The sequence below is a fragment of the Anomaloglossus baeobatrachus genome, chromosome 1 (genome assembly GCF_048569485.1).
Source record: "Anomaloglossus baeobatrachus isolate aAnoBae1 chromosome 1, aAnoBae1.hap1, whole genome shotgun sequence".
Taxonomy (NCBI): Eukaryota; Metazoa; Chordata; class Amphibia; order Anura; family Aromobatidae; genus Anomaloglossus; species Anomaloglossus baeobatrachus.
The window spans coordinates 885,347,731-885,372,785 of NC_134353.1; the positions used below are offsets into that span (position 1 = coordinate 885,347,731).

General features: G+C 48.3%; 1 protein-coding gene across 1 annotated transcript in view; it reads right to left on the reverse strand.

Annotated features, from left to right (window-relative positions):
- ITGA2 (integrin subunit alpha 2) overlaps positions 1–25,055 on the reverse strand; it is a 227,931-nt gene that overhangs the window by 52,021 nt on the left and 150,855 nt on the right. Inside the window, exons 11-16 of the mRNA XM_075326643.1 lie at positions 23,786–23,924; positions 20,897–21,042; positions 15,089–15,232; positions 4,789–4,992; positions 3,605–3,735; positions 1,241–1,380 (exon numbers count right to left, since the gene is read on the reverse strand). Coding sequence (XP_075182758.1) covers positions 1,241–1,380; positions 3,605–3,735; positions 4,789–4,992; positions 15,089–15,232; positions 20,897–21,042; positions 23,786–23,924 — 904 coding nt within the window. The remainder of the gene's footprint in view (positions 1–1,240; positions 1,381–3,604; positions 3,736–4,788; positions 4,993–15,088; positions 15,233–20,896; positions 21,043–23,785; positions 23,925–25,055) is intronic.

Consider the following 25,055-nt stretch of genomic DNA (forward strand, 5'->3'; position numbering starts at 1 on the left):
CCCAGAGTCTGTTTTTTAGTAACACAGAGCTTACAGGTTTCTTGCAAGGCTCCTGATGGTGACATAGCTACGCAGGTAAAACCATATTTTTACTAAAAAGCCAATATTAGGACCCTCTACATTAGAGTACAGGTGTCACGGGTGTGTTGCATATGACAGACAGTCATGTGGTTTCTGGCCATAGAAGGTCACAGCATTTCGCTGCGCAGAATGCTCCCTGACTTTACATTGTTTGTGCTGTCAATATTCATTGGTATAGATAGCTTTCCTGCTTCATTCATCTCTCCCCCTTTTGGATCCAACAGCAGCTCGCCTTCCACCCAGCTGCTGATCATCAGTACTATCTTGGTGCTTAAATACCCCTTCCTTCCTTTTGGACTTTTGTCGGTGATATTTTTCAGTTCCTTCAAGCCTTGGTTGCAAGCAGGTGGACCTGAGTCATCTAATGATAAGTAGTTCATGCTCGTTCCCTTGTGTGTCCTCCTTGTGTCTTCCTTTAGTGTTTTGGGGAGTTGACAAGGAGCTCATCCCACCCATTCCCTATTTAGGGTCCAGCACTAGTTATACCTAGGCTCAGGTATCCAGCTCGGTGCATAGGTGTGGAACCTATCAAGGGTGGTGAGGGTCCCCAGGAATCAGCAGTAGGTTTGGTCAGGGGTCACCATCTTCCCCTTCCCTAGACACAGGGTTTCCCTTCCCTTTCACCATGTGCTTAGTACTTCCCCGTACCTAGGGTGACAATAGGTTAGACTCCTAGCTCCTTGGACCCCTCTAACGTATCTCTTTGTCATTCTTCTCTGGGTAACTCATGTTATAATCAGCACAAGGTGGTGACGAGCAGAAAGTAAAATTATGTAGATGTTTTTATACATTCTCCGACATGGTGGGAGTGAAATTTGAAAAACATTTTTTTTCCACTTTTTTATGACCCAGCAAACAAACAAGTACTTTAGGCGGGGGACAAATAGTTATACCACGTACCATTGCCAATACCAAGGGGCCCCAAATCTGATTAGAGGCACCAATCATGCCTGTACTGGTCCCCGACTGAGAACGAAAATCTGGGTCCCCTTGTTCTTGGAAACAGATGGATAATGGCACTCATGAACCTCCTTCACTTTCCCCCTCTCCTTCGGCTGGCAGCTCGCACTCTTGACCTCGCACACAGGGTCATATCACGCATCTCAATTTTACTCAATTTATTTAATAAAAATCTATATAGGAAAATTGTAGTAATTACCAGACTGTTGCCTGGAGTTTGCAGGTCTGAAGCGAGCGCTGAAGCAGATCCTGACAGTGATCTCACTGTTCTTATTGGTGAGGACGATTTTATCTGGGGTAAATGAAACCTTCACGGACACGTCGGCAACACTCTGTGACCTAAAGAGAGGGCACAAATAGACATAAGAAAAAAATTAAAACACAATTCTATGACCATTTCCTATCCAAGCATGGCCCAAACCATCGCAACGCTACTGAAGCAAACGCAGCTCAGTAAAGGGTTGGGCAGCCATATAAGGGCCGTGTGAAACTGGTCTCGCCATGTTTGACTCCTATAATGTCCGGTGTATTCAAAGGTAAGGGTGCGTGCCCACGATCAGTGTTTGCAACATATTTGATGTAGAGTGTTTTTGCTCTGTCCAAAACACAGCATTGTACAGTAGAAGCACAATGGATGGGATTTCTAGAAATTTTTTTCCCGCAGCAAACACTGCCCTGAGGTGCAGCTTTCCAAGTCGCAGCATGTCAATTGTTTGCTGTGGATTCGCATGCGTCCTCCGTAGGGAGAGCACAAGCGAGAGACACCACAGCGCACTAAACCCTGATCGTTTGGACAAGCAGCTGCGGTCTCCTGCGTTCTCCTGCAGAGGAGACTCATGGACCCACAGGTCAGGACCCGTTGTGTCCAGGACGCAGTGAGTCCTTATCATGGGCACATACCCTAAGAGGTTGATAAGACTGGATTGATTCAAAGAACCCTGGTCAGTCTCCACGTCAGTTGTCCATGACTGTGGACAGCAGTCCCACAAGCCAACCTCCTATCTGCCGACATTCATGCAGCTCTCCTTATTGGATGTCCTGGCATGATATCATGCAATGTATCTTGCTCATAGGAATCCCAACCGGCAGTCACATACATGGCCACTACACAAGGCTCCTGAGAATCGGTTCACCCACCTCTAGTTACTGATGACAGGTGACGTCACTAATCCAAAGATTGGGGCTCTACACTTGTCTGAAAGCAGTGCTCGAGCGTGCACACGAATGCTCTATTCATTGTCTATGACACGGTTCCCCAACTCCAGTCCTGAAGGCCCACCAACAGTGCATGTTTTCAGGATTTCCTGAGCAATGCACTGCTGTTGGAATCATTATCTGTGCAAGTGATTAAATTCTTACCTGTGTAATACTAAGGAGATGCTAAAAACACAGCCTGTTGGTGAATCTTGATGACTGGAGTTGGGGTACACTGGTCTATGGGACTGTCGGAGACATCTGAGTGCTGAGCAGAGTGCCGTCCAGCAGTCCCATAGACAATAAATGGTGAGACCTCCACCGATCAAGACATCACCTATCCTGTAGATTCCCCTTTAATGAGGTTGTCCACTACTTTTACATTGATGGCCTACCCTTAGGGGCACTTTGCAAACTACGACATCGCAAGTGCGATGTCGGTGGGGTCAAATTGAAAGTGACGCACATCCGGCGTCGCAGGCGATAGTGTGTAAAGCCTTTTTGATACAATTAACGAGTGCAAAAGCGTTGTAATCGTATCGGTGTAGCGTCGGTCATTTCCATAATTTGGAAATGACCGATGTTACAATGTTGTTCCTCGTTCCTGCGGCAGCACACATCGCTGTGTGTGAAGCGGCAGGAGCGAGGAACATCTCCTACCTGCGTCCTGCGGCTCACGCCAGCTATGCGGAAGGAAGGAGGTGGGCGGGATGTTTACGTCCCGCTCATCTCCGCCCCTCCGCTTCTATTGGCCGCCTGCCGTGTGACGTCGCTATGACGCAGCACGACCCGCACCCTTAATAAGGAGGCGGGTCGCCGGCCAGAGCGATGTCTCAGGGCAGGTGAGTGCATGTGAAGCTGGCGTAGCGATAATGTTCGCTACGGCAGCTATCACCATGATATCGCAGCTGCGACGGGGGCGGGGACTATCGCGTAGTGTGCAAAGTGCCCCTTAGGATAGGTCATCAATGTCTGATCGGCTGGGGTCTGACACCGGCACCTCCGCCGATCAACTGTGCCACCGGCGGCAGGAAATGCTTAGTTCTGGAGCTGATTTATCTTCTGATAGCGCCCACGGCTGGATACTGCAGATTCTTCCCATTCAGATCAATAGGAGATGGATTTGCAGTACCTGGCCGTTGCTGCTATGAAGAGACGGGGCAGCTCTGAGCATCTCCTGCCGCAAACGACACTGAGAACAGCTGATCGGTGGAAGTACGGAGTGATCAGACATTAATGACCTATCCTAAGGAAAGGTCATCAATGTAAAAGTAGTGGACAACCTCTTTAAGATTGGTAGCAAATGGAAATTACTTTAGGGTTTGGACATTTTATATCTTTTCTGATCAGAATGAACGGCTCTACTCACCAAAACTGAACGACTTTCTCGTCGGCCCCCACAGTTACATCAGTGATGGTATCTCCATTTAGATCTTTGTACCCATCTAGCGATCGCCCAAAAAACTGCAGCGGCGGTGTGAATGAGTTGCCAAGGATTTTCTGTATGTAGGACAAAGTTTACACATTAATATCAGTATAATTACACGGTAAAGTTGCCAAAAAGACATTGGATCCGCCAACTTCATTACAAGGATCAGTGTGCAAATCTATATAAAGATGCTACTCTACTCACCGCCATGTCATCTGTGTTTATTTGTGTTGCATCATGGACACAAAGGGCATATAGACGGGTTAGGCTAGGTTCACACTTCCGTTGTTTTAAATCCGTCAGGTCCGTCAGCAACGGATCAGTCATTTTTAAGTTGTCAACTGATGCAACGGATGTGTTTTTCACAGAATTCCTTTCACAGGAATCCTGTGAAAAAACTGATCCGTTGCAGCCTTTGCATCCGCTGTGCGTCCGTTTTTTGACGGATCAGTCATGATTCGTTTGTGTTTGGGACAGCCCAGTGGGTGCGCCAAACATGCTGGGCATGCTCAGTAGAGCATGACAGAATCCAGTGCCATAGACATACATTACAAGCGTGATGGACTGCGGCGGATTCCTGCGTGGTGCGTCAATTTTGACGGCCAGAAAAATGTTACATTCTGCATTGATCCCGTCCGGCGGTCAGTCAAAAAACGACGGACGCAACGCAAGGTCATCAATCGCAATCCGCCACTAATACAAGTTTTTGGGACACAACGGAATCCGCTAAATGGATAGCGTCGTTTACCATAGCCGCGGATTGTGACTGATACATTTTAACGGAAGTGTGAACCTAGCCTAAGTAATATGGTGCAGTCTATAGGAGAGTGCTATGCCTATGTATATAGGTGGTAAAAGAAAATGTGTCATATGGACTTTCTAGGCTTGAATAAACCTGTAGTGCAGGACTATACAGAGGCACAATATAGTGGCCCCATGGCAGGGGCATAAAATAAGTACAGTATCTTTGTTTTACTTTATCACCCTGCACATTTTGTGTTTTAGGATATCTTGTATTTCCATGTTTCTCACTACATTGTACATTTATCAGTATGTGGTTACCTACCATACTAACTCATGAATACAGTAAGAAATCTGATTCTATAAGATGTAGTCTGGATTACCTGGGAATATTTAGTTTTTATTGTGTTTTTATCGCCGTTGTAGATGTAAACTGCTCCACTGTTCTGGTTTTCTAAGGGGGCTCCAACAATGACATCATTAAACCCATCCAGATCTATATCCATGAGCGCAGCTATGGCGGCTCCAAACCTTGTATTCTCTGCACTTTTAGGACCTTCTAAACGTTCACGCTGATGTAAGAGTCCCTGGAAGAGAAAAGAAATATTACATTAAGGCCACGTCTGCCTGACGACATGAAGATCACAATGCCGACCTCCGAAAGAGGCCTGGACTCATGAATGACTTTTTCTTCTTCATCATGTTGAAGGGTGCTTGTGGCTAACTTGGGGAAAAGATGGCAGTACAATGCAATAAGACAGTAGAAGACAAGTGTGCGGCTCTGGGCAATGTTCTGCTGGGAATCCAAGGTTAATGTGGATGAGACAAGTAGTGCCTACCTACCTAACCATTGTACAGACTAAGGAGATAAGGAACAGTGGGTTTCATGGTTGCAGTTGCACCTCAGCCCTGGAGCCCTTGGGAGTTGAAAGGTACATTTGACCCTCGTAAGAAGCCGAATAATTTTAAGAACTTGTGATGGTTGAGAGAACCTTTGCAGATTTTTAATTTTGGGCCACAAACTTCAAGTTACGCCACTGACAAGAAGTATTCCCTAAGGCCAGCGGTCTTTTTCAGCAGTAAATGCCATATTACCAGTGGCAATGCAGTTTACCAGTTTAGCAATGCTTTGAGAAACATCTCCAGATCCCAGATACCAGATCTTCAGATCAATCCCTCTGGTGATATGTCTACAAATTCTCCTGATCTCAATCCCTCTGGTGACATGTCTCCAAATTCACCAGATCTCAATTATTCTGGTGACGTGTCTCCAAATTCACCAGATCCCAATCTCTCTGATCTCTCTGGTGACATCTCCAAATTATCCAGATCTCAATCACTCTGGTGATATGTCTCCAAATTCTCCTGATCTCAATCCCTTTGGTGACGTGTCTCCAAATTCTCCAGATCTCAATCCCTTTGGTGAAGTGTCTCCAAATTCTCCAGATCTCAATCCCTCTGGTGATATGTCCCCAAATTCTCCAGCTCTCAATCCCTCTGGTGACATGTCTCCAAATTATCCAGATCTCAATCACTCTGGTGATATGTCTCCAAATTCTCCTGATCTCAATCCCTTTGGTGACGTGCCTCCAAATTCTCCAGATCTCAATCCCTCTGGTGATATGTCCCCAAATTCTCCTGATCTCAATCCCTTTGGTGACATGTCTCCAAATTCTCCAGCTCTCAATCCCTCTATTGACGTGTCTCCAAATTCTCCAGATCTCAATCCCTCTGGTGATATGTCCCCAAATTCTCCAGATGTCAATCCCTCTGGTGACATGTCTCCAAATTCTCCAGATCTCAATCCCTCTGGTGATATGTCCCCAAATTCTCCAGATGTCAATCCCTCTGGTGACATGTCTCCAAATTCTCCAGATGTCAATCCCTCTGGTGACATGTCTCCAAATTCTCCAGATGTCAATCCCTCTGGTGACATGTCTCCAAATTATCCAGATCTCAATCCCTCTGGTGATATGTCTACAAATTCTCCTGATCTCAATCCCTCTGGTGACATGTCTCCAAATTCACCAGATCTCAATTATTCTGGTGACGTGTCTCCAAATTCACCAGATCCCAATCTCTCTGATCTCTCTGGTGACATCTCCAAATTATCCAGATCTCAATCACTCTGGTGATATGTCTCCAAATTCTCCTGATCTCAATCCCTTTGGTGACGTGTCTCCAAATTCTCCAGATCTCAATCCCTTTGGTGAAGTGTCTCCAAATTCTCCAGATCTCAATCCCTCTGGTGATATGTCCCCAAATTCTCCAGCTCTCAATCCCTCTGGTGACATGTCTCCAAATTATCCAGATCTCAATCACTCTGGTGATATGTCTCCAAATTCTCCTGATCTCAATCCCTTTGGTGACGTGCCTCCAAATTCTCCAGATCTCAATCCCTCTGGTGATATGTCCCCAAATTCTCCTGATCTCAATCCCTTTGGTGACATGTCTCCAAATTCTCCAGCTCTCAATCCCTCTATTGATGTGTCTCCAAATTCTCCAGATCTCAATCCCTCTGGTGATATGTCCCCAAATTCTCCAGATGTCAATCCCTCTGGTGACATGTCTCCAAATTCTCCAGATCTCAATCCCTCTGGTGATATGTCCCCAAATTCTCCAGATGTCAATCCCTCTGGTGACATGTCTCCAAATTCTCCAGATGTCAATCCCTCTGGTGACATGTCTCCAAATTCTCCAGATGTCAATCCCTCTGGTGACATGTCTCCAAATTATCCAGATCTCAATCACTCTGGTGATATGTCTCCAAATTCTCCAGCTCTCAATCCCTCTGGTGATATGTCTCCAAATTCTCCTGATCTCAATCCCTTTGGTGACGTGTCTCCAAATTCTCCAGCTCTCAATCCCTCTGGTGACGTGTCTCCAAATTCTCCAGATCTCAATCCCTCTGGTGATATGTCCCCAAATTCTCCAGCTCTCAATCCCTCTGGTGACATGTCTCCAAATTCTCCAGATGTCAATCCCGCTGGTGATATGTCTCCAAATTCTCCTGATCTCAATCCCTTTGGTGACGTGTCTCCAAGTTCCACAGATCTCAATCCCTCTGATGGCTTGTCTCCATATTCCTCAGATTTCAATCTGATGAATCTTGTGAGGGGTGTCCTGAAAAAAATACAACTCGGATCCATAGAGAATGCATATGATAATTTACAGGCCTTAACTTATTCCTGACATATTCTATAAGCACAGTGGCTGTTAGGTGGGTGCCTATGGAGCTGACACTCATCTCTACCTGTTGGGGTCAGAGTTTGCTCTGAATTTGGCAGTTTATTTCCTTAGGTGCTACAGCCAATGGTAAATGCGACATTTAAGCGGTCAGACAGTGGTCACGCTTGTGCTCGTATCCATAGGAGATTATTAAAATTACAATAACTACAATAGAAAACTATAAAAACTGGAATAACAAGCGCGGTCTTACCTGGAAAGGAGAGGTGGATGTAGGTAATCTAAGTGCTCACCTTGTGTTCACAACCACTATAATAGCCATGGCTGCAGCAGCCCCACGAGTATGCAAGTCCGAAGAAACAAGGAAAAAGGGGTTAATCCACGCTGCCTTGGAAGAAATGTCAAAATTGCAGAATTCCTGGATTCTGGCATTTCAGAGAATGGATATCTCCTTCATCAGGACCAAATGACTTTACATGTGATGTGATTTTGTCCTGATGAAGGAGATATCCATTCTTTGAAATACGTTGACTAAATAAATCACCATCCTAGACTTTTGCAATTTTGTCATTTCTTTCACGGTGGTACAAATTAACCCCTTTAGCCTCCAATAATTACAATACAGTGAGAAAGTAATTTTTACAACGAAGAAGGTCGTCTGTTTCTGGGAGGATCAGAGGCCGGTCCGTAAATTTTACTACATCTGAGGTTTTAAATTGGGAGGAATGTAATTGTGATATAGTAGAAAAAACACACGGATCCACATATATTTCTTATACATTATTCCTTTGTTGATAAGCAAAATTATTAAAAATGAACATGATGTTCTTATTTCACATTTTGAATGAAATCTAATAGCCATACCTACAAAGAAATACCCGTTGGGTGAGATGGCAGTACAAAAACTTGGACTGATTATCACGGGTGTGTCAAGGGTGACAGACAGTCCTGTGGTGTTTGGATATAGAAGGTTGTAGTGTTTGGCTACACAAACTGCTACCTGACCTTCTATTATTCCTGCTTGGTGTATATGGTATCTTATGTATCTCCTCTGCTTGGGGTTCATCCCTTTCCCTTTAGGACCCTGCGAAGTTCCTCACCCTTTCAGCTGTTTTCATCAGCACTTCCGTTTGTGTCCCTAAATTCCCTCATTCCCTTCTGGTCTGTGCTGGTGATAGCTCTAACTACCTACAGATCCTGAGTGCAAGCAGTTGGCTTGCAATCATCTGGAGTAACTTTGTTGCATGTTGCAGTCTCTCTCCCTGAATCTTCTTGAAGATAAGCTGTTTGTTATTTTCCCCTTTGACACTGTGTGTCCTTTAGCTCCTAGTGGGGTTGGTGAGGAGCTCATTCCATCCGTTCCCTACCTAGGGCCCAGATCAGGGTCAGCCTAGGGCCTAGGTATCCGGCTCAGTGCATAGGTGCAGATCCTATCTAGGGCAGTGAGGGAAGCCAGAGCCAAGCAGTAGGTTTGGTCAGGAGTCACCATCACCCCCTTTCCTAGACACAGGGTCTCCCTTCCGTTTCACCGTTCGCTGGGTACTTCCCCGTACCTAACGTGACACTAATCACAGTCACTGGTTAGTTGTGCAGCACAGTGGAAGAGAGCAGGAGCCATCTGACTTACATTATTTTGGTCCTGAAATTGGACCACAATAGCGGGCGCTGCCATTTTTTTTTCCGAAGCACGCAGACTATTGATACAGGGGACAAAAAACTGTGTCCCTATGAAATAATATGGATATAATGGGCCAGAGTGGACTCCATAGTCGCACAGTTGAGGTGCGATACCATAGGAAATGCCATGTCACAATGTAACACTACGATTTCAGTATGATTTCATGTAACCCCAGCCCTAAAGGTAAAGTTTGAAAGCAAATTTTGGTATAAAGAAGGATTTTTGTGTACTCACCGTAAAATCTCTTTCTCTGAGTCTTCATTGGGGGACACAGGACCATGGGTTATGCTGCTGTCACTAGGAGGCTGACACTAAGTAAACAGAAAAAGTTAGCTCCTCCCCAGCAGTATAACCCCTGAGCCGGAGGCGGGCTCAATCAGTTTAGTGCACAAGCAGTAGGAGGAGAACCAAACAATCCTGGAGTAAAACAAGGTAAAAACTATGACCAATAGTCGTGTGACCAGTGGCCTGGGGATATGGCCACTGGGGTAACAGACAGGTAATATATAACAAATAACACAAGCAGGGTGGGTGCTGTGTCCCCCAATGAAGACTCAGAGAAAGAGATTTTACGGTGAGTACACAAAAATCCTTCTTTCTCTATCGTTTCATTGGGGGACACAGGACCATGGGACGTCCAAAAGCAGTCCCTGGGTGGGAAGAAAAACCATCACCGGAGATAGGAAGGCAACCGCTTCCCCCTGTCGGGCTTGCGCCAGACCTACAAGCACCTACGTTGTTACAGGTGTGCCACTGCCACCCGCACACCTTACTCCAAGACTGGTCGCTGCCGAAGCTCAGGTGTGACCCTGGTAGAAACTAGTAACGGTATGCCGACTAGATCGGGTGGCGGCCCAGGGGACCTGGTCGGTCGACGTCAGGAGTCCAATCGTCCAACGGGTACCCCTTGCTCGGTAGACCGCGGCGGAAGTCCGCTCTTCATGCGCTAGTCTTCACATATGGAGGAATGGATCCATGTGAAAATTCTGGCCCCTGGCGCCGGCATGCGCCTCTTGGGAACGGGTGGAGGGATGGACTGACTGTCGGTGTAACCGAAAAAAGGTGTCCTGCAGACATGAAAAACTGAGGGCTCGTACCAGTTCTGGAACGAACTAGGCCCCTTTCCGGCTGAGAGAGGAGACTAGAACCGAAAACCGAAAACTAAACACCTCTTCTGGAAGGAAACAGCGAGCTGCGATGGACAGAAACGAAGGGTTCTGGCCGGAGCCCCCCCTTGTCCTGCTGGAGGAGCCGGAAAAAGGGGGGGAAAAAACGACAAGAGGGCTGTCCGCCCTGATGCCGTCTGTAACAATGAGATGGCCACGAGGAGCCCACCTATCAAAAACAGGTGGGAGCCGGGAAAAAGGGGTACCTTGAAGCGAACCCATCACTGGATTAAGGACCCACGTTTCTAGTGAACGATGATACAGCCTAGCCAGATGGACGCTTCCCTGAGCGAAGGCCCTGATTGGAAGACGGGAAGTGAAAGGACTCCGAAAACCCGAAACGAAACGGGCCGACACCTGGCCGAAACCGGGACGCGCGAGAGGGCCGCAATCGGATCTGACTGGAAGAATGCTAGCAAGAAGGAGGGAAGATGTGGTCCTCACACCACCGGGGGAGCTCTTTCCGAGTGGAAATAAACTCTGGAGGAAACTGGATTCCCGGCCCTCAACATTGTCTGTAAACCTCTTGACAACAGACCTGACCGAGGCAGCACCCGGGAACCACTGGTGAGGCCGTCGAACTTGGGACTTCTGAGTCCTGGAAGAAGAGAGGGGCCCCGACACGGAAGAACTTTGCGGTCGGGAAGGAGCCACGGGGCCTCCGCGAGGAGTTGAGTAAGTTATGCGAACTATGCTCGCCTGGGCCACTCCAGAGGCATCGTTGCCTTGGTCCATCTTGACAACCCTCGAGACTTATGGGAAGCCGCGGGAAGATGCAGGAGAGCCTGAACAGCGTCGTCACCTAGTCCAGAGCAGGTGGTACACTCGAAGCACCATTGGCTTGAAAGCTGGATCGGACGATCAATAGATCCACGACTGGAGGTCTTCCTTCGCCAGGGATCTGGCTGGTGACTTCCCTGTTGAGGAGCCCTTTTCCTAAGGGAGGTCTTTCCTACCGAGAAAATCGGCCGTCCAAACGTCCACGCTAGGGATGTACTGCCGAGATTAGCGGGTGAAGGGACCCGTCCCAGAGCAAGGTCTTCTTGGCCTCTTCCCTTGCCATTACACTCTCTACGTCTTCCTGGTGGATGATGCACGTCACCGCTGTGGCATGGTCCGACTGGAACCTGACTAGGCAACCCCGACCCAGAGAAGAAATTGTAACCGGGCTAACAGGATGGCTCTGGTTTCCGGAATGTTGAAGGGGAGAAAACGCTCTAGGGGTGTCCCTCGGGACCGTGCCGAGGAATGGTGGGGTAGCATACCCTAGCACGGGAGACTGGTGACGGTTGATAATATCCTCCAGAGGAGGAAAGGGAAGCTTCTCAAGGGACGGTTGCGAAGACTGGAACCTTCCTGTCTCCGTTCTTTAGTGTGGTCCGCTGGAGAGTCCGGGATGAAATCTGGTAAGTGCACCGTCGCTATCACCGCCACAGACTGCCGAGGACTCGCATAGCAAAAAGCCGATGGAAAAAAAGGAGCGGGTGGCAAAGGGTACGCGGGACTCTGTGCCAGGAAGGCACCTACTCCTGCGTGAGGAGTAGCTACCCTTGAACGGGCTCGAAAACCGTGCCTAAGGGATGATGGACCGGGCCGGGGTCTGGGAGGACTCCTTCCGGCATCTCAGCTACCCTAGTAGCGAAAAGTGAAGAGGACGGTCTAAACCTCAAGGAGAGGATCCTTGAAGGGAGAACTCTGGGCCTCCCGGTCGTACCTGGGCGTAGAGAGCCTAGCCGCTCTGTAGAGTAGGATGCGCAGGGACAGTGATCCCTGCAAGCGCTCTTAGAAAAACTGTAACGGTCCACTACCACGCAAGGCGGAGGGGCTGTTGGAGGGATAGAGGCTCCCAGACGGGTGCGGCGTGAATGGGCTGGGACCTAGCGTGAGGGGGCGATCCTGATGCATCTGGGCCGATGCAGGGAAAGGGATGTGCCCTTCCCTACGTAATCTAGGGGAGAGATGTACTCTACCCTGACGTAGCCTAGGAGGGCCACTGGACTCGCCCATCTCCAGAGGGGCGTTCCCTAAGTCGGAAGGGAAGTCAGCGACTTCCTAGATGTCGAATCTGCGTTCCTGATCCCGAGTCGGAGGTCTCGACGGGTGGCCATACTGATGGTAGAGGCTGAGGCCGAGCAGCAGACAAATCCCAGGCTTGTGAAAAGAGGGTACTCACTGAAGATGATAACCAGTCCTGGGACGGCATAGGTGGAACGTGGTCCGCTGCGTATGGTGTCCGCTGAGTCCTTGAGGGGCGTCACGTTAGGGGCGAGGAGCCCGGAGGAACACAGGCGGGTCGACTATAGGGTAGCGTGCCCCTTCCTTTCGGAGCCCCTTTCGAGAAGGGGTAATGACAAATAAAAGGACTTACCACTGGTAAAAATCGTGTCCGGGGAATATCCGTGATAACGCAGTCACACGGCGAACTGGATGTCCACTGAAAACCGCAGGGACCTGCCACCTTCGTCTCTGCAAGGTGGACTGACCCCTCTCTCCAGAGCCCTTTGGGGGAATGATACTGACAATAACACGACTTACCGCTGGTAAACGCCGTGACTGGTAGATGTCTGTGATCAATCAGCGACTCCAGTGTAGCATGCCCATTCTCTCCGTAACCCCTTTGGAGAAGGGAATAATGACCATGACATGGCTTACCGCTGGTAAACGCCGAGTCTGGTAGTTATCTGTGATCATGCGGTAACTCGGCGAACTCTGGATGTCCCCTGAGCACATCAAGGGTCCGCTCCAAATGTCTTAAAGGAGACCTGTGTGCATGGAGAGAAGAGGGCTGTCCGTAGCCTTACGGCTTGACTCACCATTTCTAGCCGGCTATTCGTCCTGCGCCAAAACATCCAGGTCCTGCTTGAAGTCCAGCGGAGGTGGAAAGCCTGGGCCATCACACGAGAGGTCGGAAGACTACCGGAGGAAGGGCAGTCTGAACCTGGGGAATAAGGTGGAAAACTGGGGGCCACGAAAGACGAGACCTGGCGGGTCCGCTTCTAGCCTAGGAAAAGGTCCCTGGTACGGGACTCGTCTCCCCGAGGGGATTGCGCCGTTCCGTGGATGGTATGACCGAGCGTCGGCGGGGGACGCAGCGCATGCGCACAAACTCGAGGGACGTCAGCGAGGGAATATATGGCCTGAGACAGGGCGCTAACCAGCCGGCAGTGGCGAGATACAGGGGCGTGTGGTGCCAGGGGCTGCGGAGCTGTCAACACTAATCTGACATTATGTGGAAATTACAATTAAGGGAAAACGCAAACTTGAGCTACCGGCCCAAAATAACTAAAAACTCATCTCTGAGAGCTCTATATACTAACCCTATTGGGAAGTGTGTCTCTGATGCAAAGCCCGAAAAGTACCTGAAGGGGTTAATATATAATTGAAAAAACTCAACCCCTGATAAAACCCCACTGTATTTAATAATCATGGAAGACTTGGGTCTAGGGTCTATTCTTCCCTGATATACGGGCTGCTGCAGCGTCAGCAAACCGCATACCGGAAGACTGCCATAATCCCTTTTTTTTTTTTTTTTGAAAATGAACGCTGAGGAGGCTGGAGGCGGGCCCAGGAGAGCGGGAAAACACATCCACCGCCCCCACTGTGATGCCTGGGGCTGAGCGGATGGGCGGAGACGGAGCGGCCGGCGGCCAATAGCGATGCGGCGGGGGTCGGGCCTGGGACGCCGGAGACAGGGCCGAAGCCGGGGCCTAAATTTGAAGCAGCTGGCTCAGGAGAAGGTAAAGACCGGCGGTCCTACCTGCGGGAGCGGCGGCGCGGCAGCGATGTCCGGGTACCGGCCGAGCACTGCATGTGTGCTGAAGGACTCCAGCGTCGGATGGGGACGTGGCCGGGGCGCCCGGTGAGTAGGCCCGGACCGGGGCCTAAATTTTGCAGCCGCCCGGGAGAAGGTAGGAGAGGGTGTCCTACCTGATCGGCGGCGTCGCATCTGCCAGTGTGCAGTCGAGGAGCTCTGCACCTGAGTCCGTGTGCTCCGCACACCAGAGGAATGGCTGCGGGCAGCAGGAGAAGAATGAGGCAGGCAGGGAGGTGGACGCTGGTAGTGTAGCAGCGCTGCGGGCCCCATCATACAATCCAGACGCGCTGCGAGGTCCAGTCTCTGCTGTATGCTCCTTGCACCATTTGGGGTGATACCGCAGGGTGAATAGGGGGTGCCCAGGAAGGTTCAGCCCCGCGTGCCAACCCGGGAGTGGTATCGTGGAATTGGACGGGGGAGAGGGCCCGACAAACTCAAGCCTCTGCGACCCAGGGGAGTGGTACCCACACGGGCTGCGAGAGCTGAGGTAGAGAAAAGATACCTGCAGAAAAAGAAAATTACCACAGATGAGAGCGACGAGCGTCGCCGAGAAAAAATGAAAAAATATACGCAAAAAATCAAGTGGCTGAAGGGGGCCCAGTCGGCCCACATCAGCCTCCTACGACACTAAGCAAAAAACTGATTGAGCCCGCCTCCGGCTCAGGGGTTATACTGCTGGGGAGGAGCTAACTTTTTCTGTTTACTTAGTGTCAGCCTCCTAGTGACAGCAGCATAACCCATGGTCCTGTGTCCCCCAATGAAACGATAGAGAAAGTTGTTTTCACATGGAAAAAATATACAAACCCGATAATATTCTGAATAAAAAAAATCACTCTTACCCCCTTTATAGTAAACAGGTAGACCTGTCCTTGTTCATTCTTGTACTGATTCATATACATGGGAGCTCCCACTAATAGGACATCTGTCACCGAATCCTTGTCAACGTCCACGGAGCAGAGAACACTCCCAAAATATGAACCAATCTGGAGGTGAAAGATATCGAAAAAAGAAGGGTTACACGTGGAGAAAAAGGCCCCAGATATTGCTACTGTATCTAGTTATCGAGACTCAAGCAATCAGATACGTCCAGATTTATAGGCTTACTCCACCCATTATAACAAGTGACACAAAAAGCAAAAAATAGGTTAATAAACTCCACCCAGATTGCTTGAATTTAACTTTCTTTACTGGAACACTACAAAACTGGGATATGAAAGATGGGGTTCTAGCACCTAAAGTGCTGGTAGGATGCTCATGAGGCAGAACTACTCACTGAAAGAGTGGATCTCAAGTTTCAGAGCAGGAGAGTTAGGACATACAAGACTGTTATGTGCACAGCAAGCAGTTTTACTTTACATGCTTTTTCTACAGGTTTTATGGGAAAGAACAAATAATCCATCCAAAGAAAAGTCATGGTTTGCTCTCCAAAGCCCTGTGTATTCAACAACCCAGGGTATCAGTTTTGTTATCAGTTTAACCATGTTAAAAAATCAGGACTTATAACGGGAATCTGTCAGCAGGTTTTTGCTATGTAATCTGAGAGCAGCATGATGTAGGGTTTGAGACCCTAATTGCAGCGATGTGTCACTTACAGGGCTGTGTGTTGCAGTGTTTTATCAGCTGGAGATTATCACTACAGGACTAGATGTCTCCTGGCTCTTAGTCAACTGCCTTGTGTAGCCCCGATCCCAACCACTGATTAGCAGCTTTTTGTGTGCACTGTGCATTGTAATCAGTGGTGGGGGCGGGGTTAAACAGGGCTCAGCATTCTGAGCAATGCTAAAGCTGCAGCAGAGAAAACTGTGATTGTGTTAAAATGACAGCACGCAGATCAACAAGTGACACATCACTGGAATCAGAGTCTCTACTGCTACTCCATGCTACTCTCAGATTACATAGCAAAAAAAAATCCCCTTAAATACTATGCCTTTATAATGAAAAAATGAACACTTTTTTCACAGTAAATTAAATACACCAGAAGAGCCCTGATTCTCAGAATTTGAGGGGGTTCCGGCACTTGGACCCCAAGCAATCCACAAGTTATGGCCTATCCAATGGATATGGAATAACGTCTAAACCTGAGAATACTCCTTTAAGTTTCACCACTTCCTGTGATTTTATTGATACTTTCCCAGGAGGAGTAACAGAAATGAAGCAATGCAAGTTCAGTACTCCAAAAATGTTATTAAACAGGAACCGTGGTTTTAATTTTTATCTCTTAAATTAATAGTACATGTGAAAATAAATAACTTTGTAATAGAGCTTATCAGAGAAATCTGCTTCTTTCTTCTCCTGAAGTGATTTTTCACACTCAATTCATGGGTAAAGTCTGTACTCAGTGAAGACAGATTTTCCCATTGCTGAAATAAGAGATGACAGTTGGTGCTTTTAAAATTTTATGGAGAGGTAGGAGCACGGAGCTAAAAGCTGACACATACATTTTGCTGCAAGCAGTGGCATAACTAGAGTTCGATGGGCCCTGGTGCAAAATTTGGGCCTGCCCCCCACCATATGTTGGTCAGATGCATGTACAGTATATCAATGTATACATTTAGCATTCTAAATCCTATAAAGACATAAGAGTTGCCCCCCGCCATTATGTAGTAATGTCCCCACCTTGTTCTAATGTACCCCATCCTGGGATCCTTCCTCATAAATATGTCCCCCATCATGGTATACAGTATATGCCCCCCATCCTAGTATGTCTCCATCCTAATATATATGTTCCCCATTCTAGCCTACATCCTGGTGTATTTCTGTCCCCATCCTGGTATATATGTAACCATCCTGGTATATATTATGTATTAGTATTATGTATTTATGACCCCATCCTGGGCCCCTCCTGGTATAAACTGTCCCCCTCCTGGTATCTACTGTTCCCCTCCTGGTATATACTGTCCCTCTCCTTGGGCCCTCCTGGTGTATACTGTTCCCCTTCTGGTATATATTGTCCCCCTTCTGGTATCTACTGTCCAACTCCTGGGGCCATCCTAATGTATACTGTCACCTTGCTGGGCCCCTCTTGGTATATACTGTCCCCTTCCTGGTATATACTGTCCCCCTCCTGGTATCTACTGCCCCCCTCCTGGTATCTACTGTCCCCCTCCTGGTGTATACTTTTCCCCTCCTGGTAGCTACTGTCCCCCTCCTGATGTATACTGTCCCTCTGCTGGGCCCCTCCTGGTGTATTCTGTCCCCTCCTGGTATACACTGCTTCCTTCCTCCTTCCTGGTATCTACTGTTCCCCTCCAGTTTTTTCTAGCATATAAGATGACTTTTTAACCACTGAAAATCTTCTCAAAAGTCGAGGGTCGTCTTATACACTGGGTATCGTCTTATACGCCGGGTGTCGTCTTATACGCCGGGTGTCGTCTTATAGGGCGTATAATTAGGTACCGTATTTTTTGGATTAGAAGTGGCTGGTGGCTGTCTGTGCGGGCGGCCGACTGCCTCTCTGTGCGGGCGGCTCTCTGTGCGGCTGGCTGTCTCTCCATGCGGAAAGCGGGTGGCCGGCCAGCTGGCTGTGCTGGCAGCAGAAGCTGCGGTGGCTGTGCGGTGGATGTTCCAGATGCTCTGACTTCAAATCAAGGCACACGGAGTCATATGGGTGTCATTTCTTTAAAGCCTGGACCGCCAACAGAGCATCTGGGACACCTGCCGCATCAGCCTGCTCCACACAGCCAGCACAGCTTCCGCTGCCCAGACTCACCAGCACCCCCCGCTCCACCAACGCTGCCAGACACAGACTCTCCTCTGCCAGGCACAAGACCCCACTATCACCGCTCCTGCCTCCTGTGACACAGCTCCATTACTGCTGCCAGGCACAGACCCAAGGCTGCCAGGCATAGACCCCACTAGCACCACCCTTGCCTCCTGTGACCCCACTTCATCACTGCTGATCCCCACCAAGGTAAGACAACAGTGGAGTATAAGATGGACCCCTTTTTTTACCTTTTTTTTATCTCTAAATTTGGGGGTCGTCTTATATGCTGGAAAATATAGTATAAACAATAGGATAAAGAGCTGCACACCAGTCACAATGTATAGGGGAATAATGAAAAGCAGAACTGCTATGGGAATACTAGACTGAAAAATACAATGAACTATCTGAAAAAAGTGAAAAACATGAAAATGGAATATGCATAACTGCTATGAATAATAGGAATGAGAGATGTTTAGCCATTGTATTGATCAATGCAAAGGAGCCCCAAACCAAACGCCAAGGTAATCTCTATTTTTTGGGTCCCTAACCTACGTGTAACCTCACCTGCAGTTAAAAAACTTGCTCCGTATGGGAAGCAAAGGACCAATATATATATATGTGTGTGTGTGTGAAATAACACACATGGCTGTGGGTGGGGCAGAGTTCTCAGACGAAAATGCATACTAATTAAAGAATGTACGCCTGGAACTCCATGGTGTGAACAAGGTGCAAAACTCAAAAATATACAACTAAACAATAGGATCAAGAGTAGCACACTAGTCACAATGTATAGGGGAATAATGAAAAGCAGAACTGCTATGGGAATACTAGACTGAAAAATACAATGGACTATCTGAAAAAAGTGAAAAACATGAAAATGGTATGTGCATAATTGCTATGAATAATAGGAATGAGAGATATTTACCCATTGTGTTGAGCAATGCAAAGGAGCCCCAAACCAAATGCCAAGGTAATCTGTATAGAGTTTGGATTTGGGGCTCCTTTGCATTGATCAATACAATGGCTAAACATCTCTCATTCCTATTATTCATAGCAGTAATGCATAGAACCCTGCCCCACCCATAGCCATGTGTCTTATTTCACATATATAGCTTGGTCCTTTGCTTCCCATACAGAGCAAGTTTTTTTAACTGCAGGTGAGGTTACACGTAGGTTAGGGACCCCAAAAATAGAGATTACCTTGGCGTTTGGTTTAGGGCTCCTTTGCATTGATCAATACAATGGCTACATATCTCTCATTCCTATTATTCATAGTGTCAGGGCCAGGTGGACGGGCAGACCCAGGAGGTGGATCCACTGGGCCGAACTCCTAGATGGTGGTAAGGGGTCCGGTAGCTGGAGCACTATAGGCAGCAGAACAGTCCGTGCACAGGAGTATAACGGAGAAGTCCCTGGGACTACGGAGTCACTGGTGGTAGTCCGGGTGACGCAGCTCAGGTTCGGAAGCCGAGAAGGATGTCAGGCGGGGTCCGGAACCTTTGGAGCGAGATGACAGGTCACCGCAGGGATCCGAGATGGTACGGACTGTCAGGATGGCAGATGGACTGCGTTCGGGGTTCGGGATTCGGTCTGGACCGGATGGCGAGGCAGGCACGGCTCTACAAGAGAGATAGGTGAGTATATACACATATACACCAGGAGACCTGACTCCTAGCTTAAGAAACACGAAGATCAGGCCCCGCCCCCTTGGACATAAACCCCCTTTATACCCTGTACCTGTTTTGCATCATTTCCTGTTAATGGACGCTGGCCCTTTAAGAAAGGGTCAATGACCGCGCGCGCGCCCTAATGCGCATGCGCGCGGCCCGAGTGCCAGAAGCCAGAGCAGGAAGCTGCGAGGAGGAAGCAGCAGGGCCAGGATGGGGCTGTGAAGCCGACAGACGCCGGGTGCGGGGACCAGGACGCTGGGGACGCGCTGGCAAGGGGTGCTGGAGAGCGGGGAGCGGCGGTGACCGGACCAAGGAACCAGGAAGCGAGACGGGGGACCCGGGGAGCGTGACAGGTGAGCCGGAGGGCAGCACAGGGGACCCGGGGAGCGTGACACATAGCAGTTATGCATATTCCATTTTCATGTTTTTCTCTTTTTTCAGATAGTCCATTGTATTTTTCAGTCTAGTATTCCCATAGCAGTTCTGCTTTTCATTTTTCCCCTATACATTGTGACTGGTGTGCAACTCTTTATCCTATTGTTTACTTGTATATTTTTGAGTCTTGCACCTTGTTCACACCATGGTGTTCCAGACGTACATTCTTTAATTGGAAAATATAGTATGTCCCCATCCTGGTAAATACCGTATGTCTCTGTTCTGTCTAATGCAAAAAACAATAAAAACAATAACATTGTACTCACTGTCCCTGGCTCCCACATCATGCAGAGTCCTCTTGAGTAGCCAGGGCGCAGTGGCTGGCAGCTTTCATTGGTGTCGGTGCTAATGCAACGCATGACGTCATTGCAATCACTGGAGCACAGATGAAAGCTATTGGCTTCTGTTTGGCCGGCAGTGTGTTTTGCAGTACAGGGTCCCGATGGTTCTCTGCACTGCGATGAATGTCAGCTGGATGTGCAGCTGAAGCAGGGGCCTGGTCGCAGTTGCGATCCCTGTGACCATGATCGTTCCACCCCTGGCTGCAATGGTTTCTGAAAACGACAGTTACACTTCTCCATAGAACTTTAAAAGCACCAACTGTCATCTCTCTGTATTCACTGATAGATTTTTCCCGTGAATTGAGAATTTTGAGAATGAATGTTCAGGAGGAGGAAAAAGAAGATTTCTCTTAAAAGATATACCGTACTTAAAGTTTCTTATTTTCACAAGTACTATTGATTTATGAAAAATGATAAGGTGACAGTTACTGGTGAAAAGTACCGTCAGGAGGGCGATCTGCGCAGTATTGTTAGTATTAACCCTTCATGTCTCCATACCTGCTCTCCTTTCTGAATCTGTAGGACGGTCACATTTCCCTGAGTATTTATGGTGTACACCACAACTTGTCCGGTGTAGTTGGTTCTTGGGGCTCCACCAACATAATTCACAGATCTCGCCATGTTGATGATGGACACAGAATATCCTACAGAATAGGGAAACAATCATTTTCATATTTTTTATACATTATGAAGGATATATCTGGTTGTGATCTGACAGAAGCCTGAAAACAGATGTATGTGTAGAAGGGCACAGCTCCCGCAGAGACGATGACAGAAGCATCAACCTTGGTGTCCATTGATTACAGCTTTATGGTGGAGGGATCAATATTAATAGATAGCAGTCTCAGGTGCCTAATGGTCATCATTTGTCTATAATCGATTCTCCCATTTCACTGAATGATCATGTCATGGTGTGCCCCACTCGGGGGAGACCTCTGGTGAGTCTGAGACCACAAGGTCACAACGCCTTAATATGTGCAGGTCTGCAGCTTGTGTTTAAAGGTATCTGCATTCTTTTGGTGCTGTAAGGGCAGGGGTGGGATTCAGCCGGTTCTGTCCGGTTCGGGCAAACTGGTTGTTAAAATAACAGCTGGTTCGCAGAACCGGCAAGAATCGGCGTCACGACCCAGTTCCCTGTATTCGTTTGTATCGGCGTCTTTGAGACGCCGATACAAATGAACCCCCGCACCTCCATACACTCCGCACTTCCGGGTTCAGTGGAGCCAGTTTGCTCTGTGACCCGGCGTTCGGCGGCGTGATGACGCTGCAGAGGTCACGGCAGCGTGGTGAGATTACCTCACCACGCTTCCACCTGTCAGCGTCAGTATGCAGAAGAGTGCTGCTGAGGAGAAGGAGGACGGAGGAGAGGCCGCTGGCACTTGGACCAGGTAAGCGCTCTGTGAGCCGAAGATGCGACTCAGCAGGTCAGGAGGCCACATGGACTCTGCAGGGGAGGAAGAGGCCACATGGAATGGGAGCCTGCAGGGCAGGAGGAGGCCACATGGGATGGGAGCCTGCAGGGCAGGAGGAGGCCACATGGGATGGGAGCCTGCAGGGCAGGAGGAGGCCACATGGGATGGGAGCCTGCAGGGCAGGAGGAGGCCACATGGGATGGGATCCTGCAGGGCAGGAGGAGGCCACATGGGATGGGAGCCTGCAGGGCAGGAGGAGGCCACATGGGATGGGAGCCTGCAGGGCAGGAGGAGGCCACATGGGATGGGAGCCTGCAGGGCAGGAGGAGGCCACATGGGATGGGAGCCTGCAGGGCAGGAGGAGGCCACATGGGATGGGAGCCTGCAGGGCAGGAAGAGGTCACATGGGTGGGAGCCTGCAGGGCAGGAGGAGGCCACATGGGATGGGAGCCTGCATGGCAGGAGGAGGCCACATGGGATGGGAGCCTGCAGGGCAGGAGGAGGCCACATGGGATGGGAGCCTGCAGGGCAGGAAGAGGTCACATGGGATGGGAGCCTGCAGGGCAGGAGGAGGCCACATGGGATGGGAGCCTGCAGGGCAGGAGGAGGCCACATGGGATGGGAGCCTGCAGGGCAGAAGGAGGCCACATGGGATGGGAGCCTGCAGGGCAGGAGGAGGCCACATGGGATGGGAGCCTGCAGGGCAGGAGGAGGCCACATGGGATGGGAGCCTGCAGGGCAGGAGGAGGTCACATGGGATGGGAGCCTGCAGGGCAGGAGGAGGCCACATGGGATGGGAGCCTGCAGGGCAGGAGGAGGCCACATGGGATGGGAGCCTGCAGGGCAGGAGGAGGCCACATGGGATGGGAGCCTGCAGGGCAGGAGGAGGCCACATGGAATGGGAGCCTGCAGGGCAGGAGGAGGCCACATGGGATGGGAGCCTGCATGGGATGGGATCTGTATGGGAAAGGTTGTCCGTTCCAATTTGAGTAGGGTTCCTTTAGTAATAATTTTCAAACATTGTAGAAAAACTTTCATACAATATGCCAAGTAAATAAGTGACTGAGACTGACTGAAACAACTGGTACTTGATAGGAAAGTGAAGGTCTAAGAAGAGTAAGAAGGGGAAAGTTTTTATTATTTACTTGTATTTTGTGGTTGAGGAAAGTGTGCAAAAAAAATGGGTGTGGCTAACAAAATGGGTGTGGTTATAGAATGGGGTATGGTTTTCAAATGGGCGGGGTTTACAGAGAACCTGTTAAAAATTTGAATCCCACCCCTGTGTAAGGGTTAAGGACTCTTTCCTGTCTGGCTATCCCTTGTGGCCTTGATCTCAGGTGCATCCCCATGTGATCACTCCTCTTCGCTATTACATGTCTTACCACCTTATGCTGGTTATAGAATCCTCATCTCTAAGCTGTACTTGTGTTGTTGCATTGTTCCAACTGTACGTTTTGGTGAAGGAGGGATAGTGCTGTGGGGTTGTATTGTAGGGACCGGCTTAGACCCCTTAGCCCCTTTGAAAGGAAATCTCAATTCTTCAGCAGACAAGACATGTTGGAGAATTGTAGCTTCCAACATTGTGGGAACAATTTGGAGAAGGCCCTTGGTTGAGGGAGTTTGGTGTAGAAGAATATGACAGACCGCACAGAGCCCGGACCTTAGCCCCAACCAACACCATTGGGATGAACTAGAACGGAGTTATCCCGGCCCTCTCCTCTAAAATCAGTTTCTCCGACTTGCAAATGCTGTTCTGGATGAATGGAAATTCCCCCAGACACCTCCAAAATCTTGTAGAAACTCTTTCCAGAAGAGTGGAGGATGTTATAGCTGCATGAGGACCAACTCGATATTGATGCTTTGAGCATGGGAGGTCATTAAAACTCCTGTAATGTGCAGGGGTAATGTGCAGGTGTCCCAATATTTTTGTCCACAGAGTTCAAATTAGTACATGTGTAAATACTGCATTACTCACCCAGATAGGAGCTTTCATTTTTGCCATGAATAACCTTCTCAAATGCATTGTAAGGAAAAATAGAAAACTGCTTTGCATTCTTATGAACTATTGTGCCGCTCCAGTCATAAGCGCCAACCGCTCCCAATATCAGTGATGCCTGCGAGGGAGACATCCAATTAAACTCAATGACAAAGTTATGTGATATATGCAAATAATAAATAATATACAGATGGTGAAAAACGTATTGAACATGTCATCAATGTTCTCAGTAAATATTTTTCTAAATGTGCTAATGACATGAATTTCTCACCAGATGTCGGTAACAACCCATCCAATCCACACAGGCAAAAAAAAATCAAACCATAGAAGACCATAAATTAACCCCTTCACCCCCGGCCACTAAAACACCCTAATGACCGGGCCATTTTTTGCAATTCTGACCAGTGTCACTTTGACAGGTTATAACTCTGGAACGCTTCAACGGATCCTGGCGATTCTGAGATTGTTTTTTCGTGACATATTGTACTTCATGTCAGTTGTAAATTTAGGCCGATATTTTTTGCGTTTATTTGTGAAAATTTAGGAAATTTGGCGAAAATTTTGAAAATTTCGCAATTTTCAAACTTTGAAAATTTATGCCCATAAATCTGAGAGATATGTCACACAAAATAGTTACTAAATAACATTTCCCACTTGTCAACTTTACATCAGCGCAATTTTCGAAACAAATTTTTTTTCCGTTAGGAAGTTAGAAGGGGTCAAAGTTCATCAGCAAATTCTCATTTTTCCAACAAAATTTACAAAATAATTTTTTTTAGGGACCACATTACATTTGAGGTGACTTTGAGAGGCCTAGGTGACAGAAAATACCCAAAAGTGACCCCATTCTAAAAACTACACCCCTCACACTGCTCAAAACCACATCCAATAAGTTTATTAACCCTTTAGGTGCTTCACAGGAACCAAAGCAATGTGGAAGGAAAAAATGAAAATTTTACTTTTTAACACAAAAATGTTACTTTAGCCATAAAATTTTCATTTTTACAAGGGAGAAAAGAGAAAGTGCACCCTACAATTTATTGTGCATGTTCTCCTGAGTACGCTGATACCCCATATGTGGTAAAAATCAATTGTTTGGGCGCACGGCAGAGCTCGGAAGGGAAGGAGCGCCATTTGAATTTTTGAACGCAAAATTAGCTGCACTCATTAGCGGACGCCATGTCGGGTTTGAAGACCCCCTGAGGTGCCTAACCAATGGAGCTCCCACACAAGTGACCCCATTTTGGAA